The sequence below is a fragment of the Amblyraja radiata genome, chromosome 20, assembly GCF_010909765.2.
Source record: "Amblyraja radiata isolate CabotCenter1 chromosome 20, sAmbRad1.1.pri, whole genome shotgun sequence".
Taxonomy (NCBI): Eukaryota; Metazoa; Chordata; class Chondrichthyes; order Rajiformes; family Rajidae; genus Amblyraja; species Amblyraja radiata.
Window position 1 is genome coordinate 36,826,203 of NC_045975.1, and position 18,560 is coordinate 36,844,762.

At 45.6% G+C, this 18,560-nt stretch overlaps 1 protein-coding gene across 1 annotated transcript in view; it reads left to right on the plus strand.

Annotated features, from left to right (window-relative positions):
- The window catches only part of nup160 (nucleoporin 160), a 64,821-nt gene extending 50,535 nt beyond the window's left edge, over nt 1–14,286 (plus strand). The window contains exons 30-36 of the mRNA XM_033039276.1: nt 579–689; nt 2,890–3,013; nt 6,701–6,802; nt 8,365–8,506; nt 11,196–11,321; nt 13,052–13,156; nt 13,657–14,286. Coding sequence (XP_032895167.1) covers nt 579–689; nt 2,890–3,013; nt 6,701–6,802; nt 8,365–8,506; nt 11,196–11,321; nt 13,052–13,156; nt 13,657–13,746 — 800 coding nt within the window. The 3' untranslated portion in view covers nt 13,747–14,286. The remainder of the gene's footprint in view (nt 1–578; nt 690–2,889; nt 3,014–6,700; nt 6,803–8,364; nt 8,507–11,195; nt 11,322–13,051; nt 13,157–13,656) is intronic.
- The last annotated feature ends 4,274 nt before the right edge of the window (nt 14,287–18,560 follow it).

Here is an 18,560-nt window from a genome sequence, read left to right on the forward strand (position 1 = left end):
GACTGCATTGCTTGTGTCACTCATGGAAATCTCGCTGTATTTCTCTCTCCATTTTTACAGTTCTCATGGTTCAAAAGATGAATTCAGACATTGATTTAGCTGAAGACTCGTCGGGTACCCTTTCCCATTACAATTGGGTTTGACCATTTAGGTGAGTGGGGCAGTGCAAATTTCAATATACGCAAGTGAGCAGGGTCAGGGAATGCAAGTGGCGCAGCCTGAGCTGTGAGGAGCCAGATTCCACTGCCCCCAACACCCATGATCTCTAATTGGGGCACGTTGCTGTAACGTGCAGGGTTGGACTGCAGCCAGGAGCAGCTCAACGAGCTGATGCATGTCACACAAGCAGGTGAGGAGATTGGTGCGGTATCCTGGATCGGGGAGATGTGTGGTGAAACTGGATCATATGTACCAGCGGCTGAAAGGATGAAGTACACAGATGTGGGGTGTTACTGAGTCTGTGGTGAGAAGGAGGATCAGCATTGTGTATGGTGAGGGGGATAGGATGACTGCATATATATACTGAAGATAAGATAAAGTGGTGGAGTTTAACAGACTGGTTTGACCTGTGATTCCAGTCTGCCGTCAGATTGATATCGTGGAATTGAAAGATTTGGAGAAAGAGTATATGTTGGCCCGCACTCGACTAGAACTCGTAAAGCACGACCCATCATCTGCGGCAGTAGCCGGTAAGATCAGAAACATTGCTTGAAAAATGTAATGTCCTTCGTGCTGGAGCTTGTTAGTATTGTACTTTGTCTTTCAGGAAGCACACGATTTTTAACCAATTCTCCAGATGCAGCAGTAAAGCAGTTTGACATTTTAATTCTTTGCTCAGTTTTTTTCACCTTTGTAGCTTTTTATTATCATTTTAATCGTCATGTTGTGCAGAGTTGAAACTTTATTAGTCAAATTGTTAGTCGATCACAAAGAGATGGCTGGCTATTTTTTAAGATGTGACACAGTGTCTAATCCTTTATCTATTCATCAAACAAATAGGAACATGAGTTATGTTCTATAGTCTGTTCTGCCGTTCAGTGTGAGTGATCTTCTAGCATGCAACCATTTCCTTGACAATCATTTTGTCTTGATTCTGTTAATAGCTAGAATGCCTCCTGATCTCAGTTTTAAATGTAGTCAATGACTCAGCCTGCACAGCTCTCAATACACAGAATTCCAAACATTCACCAATCTGTAGAAGGACATGGACAGAAGATGTTTTGGTTCAGGACTCTTTTGGTCGGATGGAGTGGAGGGGAGATGGCTGGTAGAGAGGGAGGTATGGGGTAGGCCAAAAACTAGCAAATGATGGGTGGATTCAGGTTAGGAGGGTTGATTAGCAGATGAGTCATCCCCTTCTAGGCCATTTCGGACTGAGTTGAGGAAAATCTTTTTCAGCCAGAGTTGTGAATCTCTCGAATTCTCTGCCACAGAAGGCAGTGGAGGCCAATTCACTGGATGTATTCAAGAGAGAGTTAGATATAGCTCTCAGAGCTAACAGAATCAAGGGATATGGGGGAAGAGCAGGAACAGGGTACTGATTCTGGATGATCAGCCATGATTATATTGAATGGCGGTGTTGGCTCGAAGGGCTGAATGGCCCACTCCTGCACCTATTTTCTATGTTTCTCACTTTCTCTGGTAATTCTTTCTCCTACCTGACTCATCTGTCCATCGACCCCATTTCATCTTAATCCACCAATCACTTGCTAGTTCTTGCCCTACCTCTTCTGCTCATGTTTCTCTTCCAGCTAGCTCTCCTCTACTGCATCAGTCTGAAGCAAATATCCTTTTATGGTAAGGAGAACAAAATTGTACATAGTCATCGTATTTTTCAACCAAGGTCCCATATAATTGTAGGAAGACATCCTGTACTCAAATGCACAATCAATCAAGGCCACTGTAACAATTTGTTTCCAGGCTGCCTTCCTGATAGCTTTGAGTTAACTTAGAACTCATTTGATACATGTTTGGTCAAATCCCAATCCTTGCATCATCTTGTTCCGGTGCAGGTTCCTTTCCCTCCACCAACCCCCGATCTGAAGCCACAGAGCTGTGTTAGCCATCTGAACATTGTTCTTGTCTGTGCTGTTCACAAGATCAAATCTCTGCAGAATTTTTACACAGTCCTAATATCTTGGGCATCACTGGACAGGCAACATTTATTGGTTGGTCTCAACACCTGGCTTTCTTGTTCAGCCACCAATGAGCATGTTAATGGAGTCGACAAAAGCATGTAGGGTTGGAGTAGCGTACAGGACAATCGGGTGAGGACGACAGGTTTTGTTCCTCAAAGAACATCCTGAAAGAGTGCTGAAACCACGAGGGACATAGATGAGATGAATGTACCGAGTCGTCTTTCCTAGGGTAAGGGAATCAAGAATTAGAGGGCGTGGGTTTAAGGTGAGAGGGGACATATTTAATAGGACATGAGAGGCAACGTTTGCACAGTGGTACATATATGGAAAGAGCTGTCGAGGGAGGAGTTGAGGCAACAAATAACAACATTTGTTGGACATTTGAATAGGTACAATGATAGGAAAGGTTCAGAGGGATATGATTCTACAGTGGTCTGTTTGCCCACATTTGATGCCATCTTGATTACCATTGGTGAGTTGGGCAGAAAGGAACCGTTTCCATGCTGTCACAGTGATCTAATAGCTTAATGGTTACTTTCTTTGCTTAGAAAGTTTTATTCAAATTTATGGAGTACTGAGTGGGTTGTGAATTTGTGTGGACTTTTAGTCCAAAACATAATTTCCATACTATCCGGCCTAAATGTATAAGATTCTTTCTACAGCCTGTGTAATATACTCCTCTTCACAAGTTTTAAAGTTCTGTGTAGTCTCCTGATGGATGCTCAGTATTTAATCCTTTGTTTTACTGCAGGAAATGCCTCCGCTGAGGAGATTGTGTCATTGCTTGTTCAAGTGGGGTTCTTTGATACAGCAATCTCCCTATGTCAAACTTTCAAGCTCTCACTCACCCCCATCTTCGAAGCACTGGCCTTCAAGTAAGTGTGGGATTGATTTTTGACCGATTTGTGCGCAGCCTTTGCCCCTTTCTCTTGTGAAGACCTGTGACAGTTTGTTCTCTGAACCAGTGGAGGTTGAAGTGAACGTGCACAGGGAGGATAGAAACCTGGAGTGCACGGTCTTCTCTCCACCAGTTGAATGGCTTTTTGGTCATGTTAGTGGGTGTCAAGAGGTTGGTTGCAGAATCTTCTCGGTCATGAGGGGGCTGGCACTTTCTTGATGGGTGAGCTCACTTTGCAGGTTTAGCTGAAAGTCCCCATCGCACTTATAAAAAAAAAAAAAATGTTGCCCTTCACTGAGTTCCTAGGAGTAAATATCACCGGCAACTTGTCCTGGACTAGCCATATGGAAGCAATGGCCAAGAAAGCACACCAATGCCTCTTAATTCCTCCGAAGGCTTAGGAAGCACAACATGTCCCCATCTACTCTCACCAACTTCTACCCGATGTGCTGTAGAAAGCATTTTATTGGGATGCATCACAGCATGGTTTTTAAACAACAAGAAATTCGAGGGAATTGTGGACACAGCCCAGGCCGTCACGCAAACCAACCTCCCTTCCATTGACTCCATCTATACTTCACACTGCCTCGACACGGCATCCAACATAATCAAGGACGAGTCTCACCCCAGACACTCCCTCTTCTCTCTCCCATCAGGCCAGTTGGACAGAGGTGTGAAAACAGATTCAGGGACAGTTTCTTCCCAGATGTTATCAGGCAACTGGACCATTCTGTCACCAACTGTGGTCCTGAGCTACCATCTATCATTGGAGACCCTCGGACTATCTTTAATCATGCACCAAACATGATTCCATTTGATGTAAACCAGCATCAGCAGTTCCTTCCTACATACATTTGAATCTTTCACGATGGAGGGACACAAGTGGAAAGAGCGCTCGCCACTTGCAATACCATCTGTGGCCGCTCGGGGGATTTCAACTGAGCTCTTGCAATTTTGTCATGATTATAGGGGGTGGGCGGACCATCAGTTGGCAGAAAATCGTTCACCTTGCAGTTCAATGCAAGAAACTATGTATTGAAACTGAGGCAGAGGATAGTGCTAGAGCCTATTCGCTCCTGTGATCCTGGTTAAATCTTGCCCTCTGGTCCTGCCTGTGTGGATTTTGCACATTCTCCCTGTAACCCCGTGGATTTCCACTGGATACTCAAGTTTTCTCTTTTCCTCCCAAAGATGTGCTACTATAAATTAATTGGCTGCTATCAATTACCCCTTCAGTGTCTGGTAAAGGTACAACTGGTAAAGGAATCAAAAGAGAGTTGATGGGAATCTGTGAGCGCAAAATAAATTGTAGAGCTGTAGGTAAATAAGAAGAGGGCAATGGGACTGATGGGATGCTGCGTGGAACCCAGCATGCACCCAATGGGCTGAAGCACAGGTCCTATAGCGGAGCAAGATGGCCTACTCCTACGCAAAACACGTAGTACGGTCATAGGCAGATTCATGGGTGATTATAGGACCCATTTTAGCAACCAGCCTCCGCCATCTTGCTTCCGGCCAAAGATCAGATCTTTGCTTCCGCCTCCGCTCCTGTATCTTCGCTTTGGTCTTTGACTTGGGCGGGAAGAGGGGGGTGCGCGGCCCGGGACAGCGGGGAGGCCTGGGGCCTAGGCAGGGAGAGGGGGTGCGCGGCCCGGGGCAGCGGGGAGAGAGGAGGGGAGTAGTGCAAGTGGGGTAGTGGTGGCGCAGGAAGGTTGGGTAGGGCCGGGGGAGGGAGAGAGCAAAGATCTTATATCGGAGCACCGCTATAAGATCTTTGGGAGAGAGAGGTGGGGTCGGGGCCGGGGTGCAGAGAGCATGGGGAGAGATGTGGGGTTGGGGGTTGGTGGGTTAAGGGACGACAGCATAGGAGGGGGGGAGACATTGAAGTGTGGGGGGAGGCGACGGAGTGGGGGGGGGGGGGGGTGGGAAGAGTTGAGGGGTGGGATAGGGCCTAGTGTGTGTGAAGTTGCGGGGAGGTTTACAATGTTTATTATTTAATGACCCTTGTCTAGTCTGAAATAAAGTTCATCATTGGATATAAAAATCAGAAGAAATATAATTGTGTGTGTTATATGATTATATACATCTATATCGCATTCATGTATGCGTGTTTATAAACATTTTATTCTTTAACAAGAATTAACAGAATTATGAACTAACAGAATTATGTATCTAACCCTATATCACGCACAAAGACTGTTCCCCCGCAACGTTGATTACACTGCGAGTCGGGTCGGGTAGGTTCCGATTACTACAAAATCAACTCGAGCACTGCTTGTGAGCCATTTAAAAAGAAATGATTTAAAAAACATTAAAAAAAGACTATTACCAGAGTCAAATTTTATTCTTGACATGAATTAACAGAAGTATGAACTAACAGAATTATGTATCTAACCCTATATCACACACAAACTGTACCCCCGCAACGTTGATTACACTGCGAGTCGGGTCGGGTCGGGTAGGTTCAGGTTACTAAAATGGGCGAGGGAAAATGCCCAGGATCCCCTCCATCGCGTACTACACGTCAGCCCATTGCATTTCGCAGGAGTGGCCTTTGGGCTGAAGGGTCATGTGTATATTGTTTATCAGGTGACATTTGTCTGGATTGTATGAAGACAATGCAAGCTGGAAATGGGCTGCAAGGCCTGAAAGAGGCAGGTAATAAGTCAACACAGGCGAGAGATGGGGTTTTGATAAGTGGCTGATTGGAACAAAGGCCAGAGATAAGGGAGGAGGGAACGTGTAAGACAGGTTTGAAGATTTGCAAATTGTCAAGCCAGAGGGAGGAAATTAGCAGGAGGGGTGAGTGGAGGAGGGAAAAAGGTGGGAGTCCAGGTGGGGCATAAGAGTGGGGGGGGGGGGGGGGGGGAGATTGCAACCTTCACGTGGTGCACCCTGTTTCGACGAATGCAATCAACCTGGCGTGCACAATAAAATAAGATCAAATATAACAAGTTGTCCTACAACTTTAGGCTGTGCACGCCATACGCAAGAAGATAGGAGTGGGAGAGATAGGGGGAAAGTGGGGGGGGGGGGGGGGGTGGTAGAAGGGCTTGTTGGGGGAGAAAGGGGGAAGTTTGAGAGGTTATCTAAAATTGGAAAATTCAATGTTTGTACCGTTGGGTTGTGAGCTACCCAAGCAGAATATGGGGGCTGTTTATTCCAGTTGTATGTGGCCTCACTCTGGAAATGAGGAGGCCAAGGTGGAAAGGTCAGTGTGGGAATGGGAAGGGGAGTTGAAATGGTGAGCAACCGAGAGACTCAGTATGCTTTGGCGAATTGAGCGCAAGTGTTCAGTCGTCAAATTGACGTTTGGACTCGCCGATGTACAGGAGGCTACATCGGGGAAAACCGGGTGCAGTTGATGAGGTGCAATGTGAACCTGTCTCACCTGGAAGAACTGTTTGTGAGGTATATCTGGGTCAACTGGCAATCATTTAATGTATGTGGGCTGAATGAGTTGTGATAGAATTGATTTCTACATTTCACAAGTGAAGTAATTGGAGAAAGCCTTATTTGTTTACCATTGCGTGTGTCTCAGCTACAATGGGAACTATTGTTGGAGCTTCGACCTATTTGTAGAGTTAGTGTTATCTGGATTGAAGCTGGCATCATATACAATTCTACAAGTCTACATCATATACTATTCTGTGCCCTCTTTCAGGTGCATCAAACTGCAGTTCAATGGAGAGGCTACACAAGCGGCTGCCTGGGACTGGCTGAAAACAAATCAGATGCCATCCGTGGTTGCAACAAAGGAGTCTAGGTACATTCAAGGGGGCTAAGGGGCAACACTGGGGAGGGGTGGTGCTGCTTGGCAAATGCCCTTTGAATGAGGTTATCACTGTGTCAATTACAGCATCTGATATCAACTGTATCTGGCACGTGGCAAAATTAATACTAACAAATTGTCTCATTCCCCATCATTACAAGCTGCAGCCTTGATCTGTGAACTGTGTGGGGAAGGTATGTCAACGGTGCTTTTGTGTAAAGGAGTGCTTTACTAAGCAATTCCAACAGGAAGTTGATGATCACCCACTTTCTTGTAGGTCTGAAGTCAGCTTGATGGAGTGAAGATTCTCATTTCCTTCCCAGTAAAAATGTAGAGTTTTATTTGTGCTTTTATACCAGATTTACTAAATTAACTACATTTAAATTTCCCAGTTGGTAAAATTTAAACATGGCAGCAAAATTTTTTTTAAAAACCCTCTAGCCAAGCATCACGTACAATGAAATGTCCCACTGGGACTGAACACCGTTCACCACAGCCGGTGGGTCAGACACTCCATTCTTGTTCAGGGGCTCAGACGATACTGTGGCCCCAGTCAACTTTGCCACCGAATAAGGCTGTTCTGCTCAAACTGTGACAGATCTTGGCCTGATCTGCCCATCGTTTTTATCACTTGCACTAATGTTTCCTTATGCAGCCCTTAATGTCAGTTTTTGATTGATAATGCTCCTGTGTTGTATCTTGACCCACATTGTTGCATTACAAAGGCACAACAAATAGTTGTTGTCTACTCTTGGAGTGGGCTCAACATATCAATCTCCCTTAGTTCAAGGTCCATATGAGTTCCAGTGAATGTGCAGGTCTAGTGAAGCACCTGTGAGATTTTTTTTCACTGCCACACGTGATGGCTAAGGCTTTTAATCGGTTTGACTAAGGCTATGGTTTCCATTAAGGCTAAACTGCTGGGAAGATGTAATAATGACACTTTCTAACTTTCTTGAGCTGCTTATCATCAGTATATGACCTACCAGGTCTAAACTTGGGCTCTCACGTTTGCATTAGTTTGGCAATGCTCTCTCCATTGGAGTCCAGTACACCTACTCAATCCTTGTCTCTGAACCGTAATGCATCTGGTACTAAAAATATTTTGCTTTTCCTTTTTTTAAATACAGTGAATGTTTTTTGAGTGGACAGACTTGCAAATAAGCAAACACAACAGGCATGAAAAGCAAAACAAAACCGTAGGTGTTGGAAATCTGAATTTAAAAAAATGAAAGATCTTTGAATGAATAACCCTGTATCTCTTGCTGGAGTCGTTTTGGCATTTTTGAAACAACCATTCTGCAGCAAAAGCAATATTAGCTGAGATACAATTGTTGCCCAAGGTGCTGAGAGAATACTTTGCCCTTCGGCAGTGCTGTGGGATTTTTAACCGTTATCTGATTAGTGTGGGGCCTTGGTTTGATTGTTTTCAGTGAATGAGACCAATGATGGGGAAGGAAGCCCATTGTAAGATGATTCCTTATTTCGTGGAGCATGTGTCTTGGAATGAAAGTGTTTTTCTGATTAAACTTCTTATCTGTTTTGTCCCCATTTAGTGCCACAAATGAAGCCTGGAGGTTGCTCTCTGCCTATCTTGATCGCTACCAGTCGCACAGTTCACAATACCATCACTGTATCATTAATAAACTGTTGTCACATGGAGTGCCACTTCCCAACTGGCTTGCTAACAACTACAAGGTAAAAATGCTGCTCATTTTTCACTTTGGATAGCTTAATTGAGAATTGCTTTTGGGCTGGGAGGTAGGAGATGAATTGTGTGGCCTTGGTCATTCTTACTGTGTGTGTCAAGGTATTGTGATAAGAAAGGATGTAAGATTTTGCATTACCACTGATCAAGCTGTCTCTGATTATCTTGCATTTGTAACATTCAATATTATGGACAGTCCACCAATTGATTTCGATAAAAGCAAGAGTGCATGATATAATTGTGGGGAACGGATTGCATGCTCTCTTCAAAAAATAAACATAAGAATGCGATCCTTTTTCAATATGATCATGGATAATCACTGTCCTCAAACCCTCTTCTGTACCACTCTCCATTTGCTATTCCTTGATATTTCACATATTTATCCACCTCCCCTTTAAATACATAATGATCCAGTTTCCACCACCTGCTGGAGCAGGGAAATCCAAAGATTCACTACCCTCTGCACAAAGAAATATCTATGTACCTCAGTTTTAATTGGTCCCTTATCTTGTAGTTATGCCCCTTGTTCATGACTCTCACTAGTGAAAACCCAATATCTACCCTGTCGTTGCCTTAAAATCGTGTATATTTAAATAAATTTCCCCTCATTCCTCGACTCCCAAGGAATCTCCCAAATTAATTAGACTCTCCTGGTAGGATAACCCTCCATTTTTTAAATTTATCCTCTGTAATGAAGGTCAAAATGTCATTTGCCACCTTAGTTTAATAACAGTCATAAGCTTTTGTGCACCTATTATCATCAGTACATGACCAATGGTTCCAAGGGAGTTGGCAGGCTCTTTGTGAATTTTCAGAATCACTTTAAATCTTTCATGTAAGCGATTATATGTAAATAATTTACCGTATGTTGGGCTACGGTGAGGAAAAAGCTTAATTCATTGAAGTTTGGGGGTTTATTGCAGAGGAGAGATGTGACGTTGATTATTGATTGAGAGGTAAAGATAGATCAGCCATGATTGAATGGAGGAGTAGACTATATGGACCGACTGGCCTAATTCTGCTCCTACGACTTATGAACATATTAAGCAGAGAATCAACCTACTCCAAGAAGAGTTGGCCCTTGGTGGCCCAACATTAGTCCCACCGGCCTGCATTTCGCCTATATCCCTCTAAACCTTTCCTGTCCATGTACCTGTCCAAATGTCTTTTAAATGGTGTTATAGTACATGCCTCAACTATCTCCTCTGGCAGCACATTCCATTTACCCACTGAAGAAGGGTCTCGACCCGAAACGTCACCCATTCCTTCTCTCCAGAGTTGCTGCCTGTCCCGCTGAGTTACTCTAGCTTTTTGTGTCTACCATCTCTGAAAAATTGCTCCCTCGGATTCCTATGAAATCTTTCCCCCTTCACCTTAAACCTATGTCTTCTTGTTTCCTCTTCTTGTGCATTGACCCTATCTGGTCTCCTCATGATCTTATACACCTTTATAAAATCATCTTTATCTTTCTGTCCAAAGTCCTAGCCTGCCCAACCTCTTCCTATAGCTTAGACCCTCAAGTTCTGGCAATGCCCTCGTAAATTTTATCTACGCTTTTTCCAGTAGAACAACATATTTCCTATTGCTGGGTGACCAACACTGGACACAATACTCCTCTTATCCCTTCACAAAGGTCTTGTACAACTGTATCATAAAATCCCAACTTCTATACTCCATGCCCTGTCCGATAATGACAAATATGCAAAAACCTTCTTCACCATCCTATCTACCTGTGACACCACTTTCAACTTTGTACCTCCCCACAGCCCTGCCATTCTATGTGAAAATCCTGCTCTGGTTTGTCTTTACACTGTCTAATGCACTTTTCTGCATTAAACTCTGCAAGTTATGCATAAATCACCCAAGACAGTGAGCAGAAAAAAAGATTGTGCTAAAAACAAAACATTGTTTGTTTATTTCTTTGCATTTTGTTTATTTAATGTCTCTCACATGTGTGTGTGCGCGCGCATGCACACACACACACTCACTCACTTCATAAGGGCAAATTGTATTCTGTATCTCTGATTTTTGGTAGTCATTTGTGAATTCCAATGTGGGCGAATTCTCCTCCAATCAGCTGCAATGTGGGGAATGTCTGCATTGTGTTCAGTTTTGTGTGTCACATTTTAGGAACGTTGTGAAGGCTATGCAGTAGAGCTGAAGTGATTTGCTAAAAGGATTTGAGAGATTAGTGGGTTTTTGTGGATAGACAGGTGGCACTGGGGCAGAGGAGGTTGCAGGCAGGTAAAGGACATGAAATTATTCCTGGTGAAAGGACCAGAATCAGGGCCGAGTGGGAGTAGGGAAATTGTTCAAGCTTGGTGGCTCAATAGTCAAACACGATGTCCTGTATTATCACCACTCGGTAATCAGTTTGCAAATGTAATTGCAATTCAATGTGCGTGTACTCTGCAGGAGTGACCTGTCCTATGTGTGTGTGTACTTTACAAGAGTGGCCTGTCCTGTGTGTGTGTGTGTACACTTTACAATAGTGTCCTGACCTGTGTGTGTGTGTGTGTACTCTGCAATAATGACCTGATGTGTGCGTGCGTGTACTCTACCGGAGTGGCCTGCCCTGTGTGTGCGTGTATGTTGCAGTAGTGGACTGTCCTGTGCTTGTGTGTCGATGTCATCATGTTTGAGCAAATTCCCAAGTGACGTGTTTTTGCTTTAAACCAGAAAATGGATATGGCTGGACTCCTGCGACTGTACTTGTACTACGACCTGTTGGAGGAAGCGGTGGACCTGGTGGTGGAATACATTGATGCATTAATGGGGAAGGGGCACCAGTACTTTGGCATCGAGGTAAGCATGGGATGGGGTGTATGGCAGCTTTCTTTACTTCCTCCCATTCAGTAGGATGATGCACCACTGAATGTAGCAACTAAATACAAACTGATCATCCTCTCAATAAGCAACACTTGTAGAAGTCCTTATTAAATGGTTGTTTCTCCTCCCTACATTACCTCCTGCCGCACTCACTGGGCATTAACTCCTGCCACGGTCTGGGGATTGAGCACACGGATAAATCTGTCCCGAGGTATCTGACGTGCCAAAGCGGCAGAAATCCACTGGAGGGAATGGTCGGGCAGGGGAGGTGGTGAGGTCATGTCGAGCAGATTTGGGCCATTCGCCCCTTAGAGTCTGCTCGGTGCAGGAACTTTCTACACACCCACTATACTAAAACTGGGATACCTTGGACACCCCCACAGTCTGGTCTTAGCTGAAGGAAGAGATTAACTGAGAGCTTTGCCCACTGGAGCTAAAACCTCTGCATACAAGTACATCTCTTCCAAAGTGTCACTGGTACCTCTTTGTTCTGGGAAAGAGGGGCTCCTTGGGGTTTGTCAGAAATAGAACCGTCTCTTGACAGCCTCAAATCCATATTAAGCAAGTGAAGGGCTATTAATTACTGTTGGAATTATCATTCCAGTCAGTCTGATGGTATGTGGGGAATATAAAATAGACACCCTGGTGCCCGATGATCCCTGAAGAAGGAGATGGGAAGGGAAGGGCAGTTCCCCTCTCCGTGCAGCTCCTCCCTGTTAACAGTGATTTGAATGAGTCTTGTGTTTGGCCCAGTGAGCAACCCTGCACATCCCCTGCCCCAAGGCTTCGGTTTCAAACAACGTAGCCACAATTAGTTGTTGATTGCATTTCACATGGATAAAACTGGCTTGTCAGACATAGTCATTCCGTTTGTTAAATGGCCAGAAAATGAGCAATAATTTTGTTTGCTTTACTGAGTCGCTGAAGCTGGCTGATTAATTTGTGTTGCTGTGGCCGTGAATGCATGTTCATTGATTTCAACAGGACTGAAGCACTACTGTGCTGATGAGGTGTGAAAGTGTGCACTCTGACAGCTTCATTTTCATTCACCAGATCCCCTTGATTTCTACTCCCCATTATCTTGATCATCCATCTTTGTGTGTGCTTTATCTTTTATTCTGTCCAGACTACATAAAGGTCCACAAGCTATTTTCAAGGCAACTGATGGTCCAGCACCTTTTTTTAATCCAAACAAAATTGTGAGAGTGCACCTGAAATCCCCCCTGCCCCCAGAAGTGTGACTAAAAAATGTGGCGCCTAGACCGGGTATGGCAGCCGACCTCGACCTCATTGGGTCAACCGTGCCGAACAGTGGTCGTATTTGTCCCCTTTGTGTGCCCTCTGGCATCCTAGGCAGACCGTTCTAGTGCCATTGGACTCCTCTCAGGGGCCGTGACCTCTGTCGGTCCGACAAAATGGATAATCCAAGGGAATCTGGAACCTGGTGTGCTGAAAAATCACTAATGGGCCTGATGCACCACTGAAAACGTCTTGAGGAGCAGGTTCCACAACCCCTGTCAACAATTAAAACACACGCCAACCCCACCACACCCATTTCAACACACATCTGTGCCAGTGAGCGTGTGACTTCCCATCATTATTCTTCAGAAACATCTTCCATTGTCCTGAGACCCGTTGCCCTTGACCTGGTGATGGAAATGGCGGGTGCTTTGAGCGGTGATTAATGAACTGACCTCTTGTTGCAGAGGCCGCTGTCAGCCACAGCACCACTCGTTTGGCTTCCTTACACTGCCATCGACCAGCTCCTGCTGGCACTCGGAGAGAACCAGAGCAACATTAACAACGTGCAGGTAAGTGAATTGGACTGAGTGAGGGTCGGTGGGGATTGTCGGGGGAAACAGCAGCCCAAGAAATCTCCCAGGTTCAGCAGCCCTGCTCTTGTCTGTAGGCAGGGTGGCTTCGGTTTCCTCCCACACTCCAAAGACGTACAGGTTTGTAGGTTAATTGGTTTGGTAAATGTAAAAATTGTCCCTAGTGGGTGTAGGATAGTGTTAATGTGTGGGGATCACTGGTCGGTGTGAACCGGTGGGCCGAAGTGCCTGTTTCCTCACTGTATCTCTAAACGAAACAGGGTGGAGGTAAACCTCAGACCTGGCTGTCTTGCTCCCCATTCATTCCTACATGCAGCTTGCTTTGAATAAAGCTGCCCGGCTTGTGAAATCCCATGAGAGAATATCATACGTGATACATTCTGGCCCTGTCATGTTCGCCCCGGAGCATGGATGACGTACTGAACTGTACCTTGTGGGAGTGCCGAGAACATAACAAGTTTCACCTTGTGTTTCCTCAGCTACGGGAAAAGCTCGAGATGAAACTGGAGGACTACCACATGCGGGTGGAGCAGGCAACGCGCGACATGAACAACTACCGCAGGCAGTAGTAGTTCTCCAATACCCATCCCCGAGGCTCTATGATGAACAATGTCAATGGCGCCCTCTAGGTGAGCCAGTGCTGCCCTCTGGACGACCTTGTGTGCCTCTATGCAATCGTGGTCAACACAAATGACTCCTCATGCCATTTATATGTACATGCAACTGCAGCTTTTAAAAATAATGTCCAAATCGTCAGCCTGTGTAAGTCTGACCACCTGACAGGGTAGAGGGTGGACTTCTATGGACCATGTAACTGCCGCTCAGACTCTGTAGCTGGACTTGGAACATTGGCTCCCTGGAGTTCCCTGGGTGACTCAACAGCAAGAAGGAGGGAATCCAGAAACACCGTCCTCGTGTCTCGGAGAAGGAGGCTCTCAGGAGATCTCTGGGTAGTGGAGGGGGCTCACATGACTCTAGTCTGTATTCTGGGCATGGAGCCTTGGAGCCCTCTGGCTGACTCCCAATCAGAGACAGAAACATGCTCTGGGTGACTCTCTAATCACGGTATTAGGATGAGGGTGATTCCCAGCAGCTTGTTCTTTTGTAATGGGGGGGAGGGGGGGGGGGGGGGGGGGGGGGGGGGGGGGGGGAGTGAGCAAGGGCAGTCTCCAGAGCCCTCTCGACTGACAATTACTTTTTTCTACTGTACATGATTGCTGAAGATTTACCTTTTTGAGGTTTTTATTTATTGGAATTTTTTCCAATCACCTTTAATAAAATAAGAACATTCTATTTGTTCCTCACTTGCAATTTTTCCACGGAAAAGCAGCATTCCCACTGATTGATGCTGAGATAGGTGTGGCTGTTTCTCCACATTGGAAACTGTGGGGCGGGAAATTGATTGCTTCAGCATTGCGGCAGAGCTTTGAGGGACTTGAGGAGTCTTGTCCAAAGCCAACGTGGACCAGATACAATACAATACAATACAATTTATTGTCATTTGAGCCTCAGTGAGGCTCAAACGAAATTCTGTTTCCACAGCCATACAAACAAAGACAATTCCTAGACATACACATAATTTAGTTCACACAAAGTCTTTTCTCTCCCCTGTTCTCCATGACTCTCCCGATGTCGAAGCCCCAGGCGGGCGATGATAAGTCCCACGGCCATTTTAGGCCGTGCCGGGCGATTTACGGCCCCGCTCCCGGTCTAGAAGTCTCGAAGTTGGAGCCCCCGGCGGGTGCTGTAATGTCCCACGCCATGAAGCCGTGCTGGGCGATGTATGACCCGGGACAGCTTCTCAGGACAGCTGTTGGAAACTTATAGACAACATGGTCTTTGGTGTAAACCAGTAACCAACTGGGTCTTGGGCCACACAGATCAGTACAGTGCAGGAACAGGCTCTTCAGCTCACCATGTCTGCGCCAACCTTGAAGCCAATCTATTCTCATCAATGCACAAGATCCATATCCCTCTATTCCCTGCCCATTCACATGCCTGTTTTAATGCCTCTTAAATGTTCCTGTTGTGTTTTCCATCTTTCCCTGGCACCATATTCCAGGTGCCTACCTTATATTAAAAAGACTTGCCTTGTAAACTCCTTTAAACTTTTTCCTTTGACCTTAAATCTATGCTCCACAGTTTGACCTTTCACCTGAGTAAAATATTCTGACCATCAACCCTCTCTATATCATAAATTTATAAAGTTTTGTTAAGTTTCCGACTCTCCAATTCAAGTTTGCCCTACCTCTCCATATGCACTGTAATCCACCAGGAGTGCTCCATCCTGGTAAACCTCTTCTGCTCCCTCTCTGAATCCTCCACATCTGTCCTGTAATGGGGTGACTAGACCTGTGCCGATTTCATTTTGTCAATTTGCTCCAGAAAACCCTTGCATGCCATCAGTCAGCAAGTGGTGCTTTCCAGAGGACAATGAATGCCTCAATGCAGCACCGCTTTTGATTTGACAGAAACAATAAGCTAGCATGTTCTGCTGGCTATGACTGATCTCCAGTGCGCAGTGGACTCCTGGTATTGGTTCCATGTGTGCATTCTTCCCAAGCTCTTATGGCAACCTGCAAGAGTTTGAAATCTCCCAGCATGGTAGGATGGTGAGGAGAACCACTATTGTTTAGCTATTCTTTAAACATATGGGAGTAAAAGTGACAGGAATATGGAGTAGTCATCAGTCTGCTTATGCAGGTGAGAGATGCCACCACAATCAATCAATCACCCTTTATTGTCATCTTGCAAAGCAACAATTGTACAGTGCAAAATGAGAAGACGTTTCCCAGGGAATACCGGAGCATCGCACATAAAACTTAAACATTTCACACATAATAAAAACAATAAAAAACAATCCAGTCCCTGGTAAAACAGTACGAATAATTAAAAAGTGCAGGTAAAAACAGCAACATTTAAATACAGTAAAAACAGTCATAAAATGTCCAGGGCAGCTGATTTAAGTGGCCAGTGCCAGAGTTATTAAATTGTCAGTGCAAAGCAGCAGAATCAGGTGGAGTGACTGTTTAGCAGCCTCAGCCTGTGGAAGGAAGCTGTTCAGTCTGGTTGTCCGGGCTTTGATGCTACGGTATCTCTTGCCTGATGGCAGGAGATCCAGATGTGTGTGGAGGGGGTGCAGTTTGTCCTTAGCTATGCTCCGTGCTTTTTTCAGGCAGCGGCTCTGGAACAGTTCTTGTACCGAGGGTAGGGAGACGCCAATGTTCCTCTCTGCTCCCCTCACTACCCTCTGCAGAGACTTCCTGTCTGAGCAGTTAGTTGGAGTACCCCGTGTTTACACTGACTCTGGTGAACACAGTGAAAGGTAATACCAACTGTCTTCATCAGGCCTTCATTACTATATACCCTGGTACAAAGGGTTAAACTGAACCTTATTTGGAGATTCACAAGAGATTTTTCTAATTCGAGTAAGTCCGGTTCCATGTCTCAGTGCACCTCTCTACCCAGTGCATGTCAATGTTCATAAATTCATAAGTGATAGCAGAATTAAGCCATTCAGCCCATCGTCAACTCCACCATTCAACCACGGCTGATCTATCTTTCCCCCTCAACCGCATTCTCCAGCCTTCTCCCCATAACCCCTGATACCCGTACTAATCAAGAATCTATCTATCTTAGCCTTAAAAATATCAATTGATGGTCTCCACTGCTTTCTATGACAATGAATTCCACAGATTCACCACCCTCAGACCAAAGAAATGTATTGTGAAGTGCATCGTTCCCTGCTGCACACGTTACTGTGGTGGGAATACTGATCATTGATAACAATCACTGAAAACTTTCAACCATTGTTCACAAGCACAGGGTGAAAAGAAGTGATATTTACTGTGACGGTTCGAGTGCTTTAAGCACAGTGCCCTTGTGGAGAAGCATTCGGGTAACAGGAGCAGAGATTAATTAATTGATGTGTTATAACCAGAGCAGGTGGACCTGCAAGAGGGGGAAGGTTAAAATGTATCACCTGTGGTTATGGGTGTGGGTGGGCAGTTGAGTTTTCAGTGGTTGTTATCAATGATCAGTACTCTCACTGTAGTAGGTTGTGGGGTTTCGGCCCGAAACGTTGCCTATTTCCTTCGCTCCATAGATGCTGCTGCACCCGCTGAGTTTCTCCAGCATTTTTGTGTACCCTCTCACTGTAGTAACTTGGTGTGGGTGTGTAGGATGGGTGGCTTGATTTACTTGTTTGTGCAGGATATTTATGAGAACTGCCTCCCCATGAGGACTTAGCCCAGCAGAAAGATTAAGCTCTTGAGTTAAACAGGAACATCCCCCCTCCTGGTCATGTTGGTGCTCTTCCTGGCCCATGGGCTGTTCCTCAGGTACCGGCTGTTGGATGAATGTCTCAAGGAAGTCTCTACACGAGGAGAAACCTGTCCCAGCCAGGAAGTCACCAGGGTTCTTCAAGCCAACAGTGCTGGCTCATCCCAGCACACAGACTGTTCGTAACCTGTTCTTTACCGAGATCAAAATGTACCAGGTCATCCTTGTCTGCATACAGAGCATAGCTGACCTCTGAGCAACAAACGGACATGAGGCAGAAATTATCCGGAGGACAGGAATTTGCAGGTACTGCTCACCCTGACCTCCACCAAGAGAGCATTCCAGACATGGGAGTGTGGCGCACCATCGTCCCACAGATGGGGATCTGCAGATGCTGGAATCACCTGTGGAGCAAAAGGGAAGATTGATGTTTGAGGCTGAGCCTCACTGGAAGAAGGGAGTAAGATGGGGACTGGTGGGTTAAAATCTCCGGAGAAAAGGGATGGGTTGACAGTTTGGGTTGGAACCCTTCCTGAAACTGCTCAGCTACAGGAGGGGGTGGAGGTGGGTAGGAGTGTGATGGAAAGATGGAGCCAGGTGGAGCGTGTAAGGATAGAGAATCATGGCTGATCAACATGGGGACAGAAATGTCCAGTAATGGCAGAGGGGGTGAGGAGGGAACCAAGATGCTTTGGGTGGGCTGGTCGGAGTGGGAAAGGAACAGGGTAAGTGCTCCGTATTCCATTGGCCTGGTACCATCTGCACATATCTCTCCCCCGCCATTCTCATCTGCCTAGGTTTCTTCCCCCTTGGTTCATCCTTCCTGTCCCCTCCCCACTGAATCTTGCCATCAATCCCCACCCCCATATCACCCATATCACGCCTCTGTCTTCGATCTCTCCAGTTATTGTAAGCCTTAAACTTGTTGATGTACATATATTGCTCATCAGCGTTCCAGATGATGCCTACTGTTGTGGGATAAAGGATTGTGCCACGTGGAGATATGTACCTCCTGTACCATTGACTCTGACCCTTCCTCAATGGCCCACAGCCTCCAGTGATTGAGCACAACTGCAGCAAGGAATCCCTCTAGTGCAGCCAT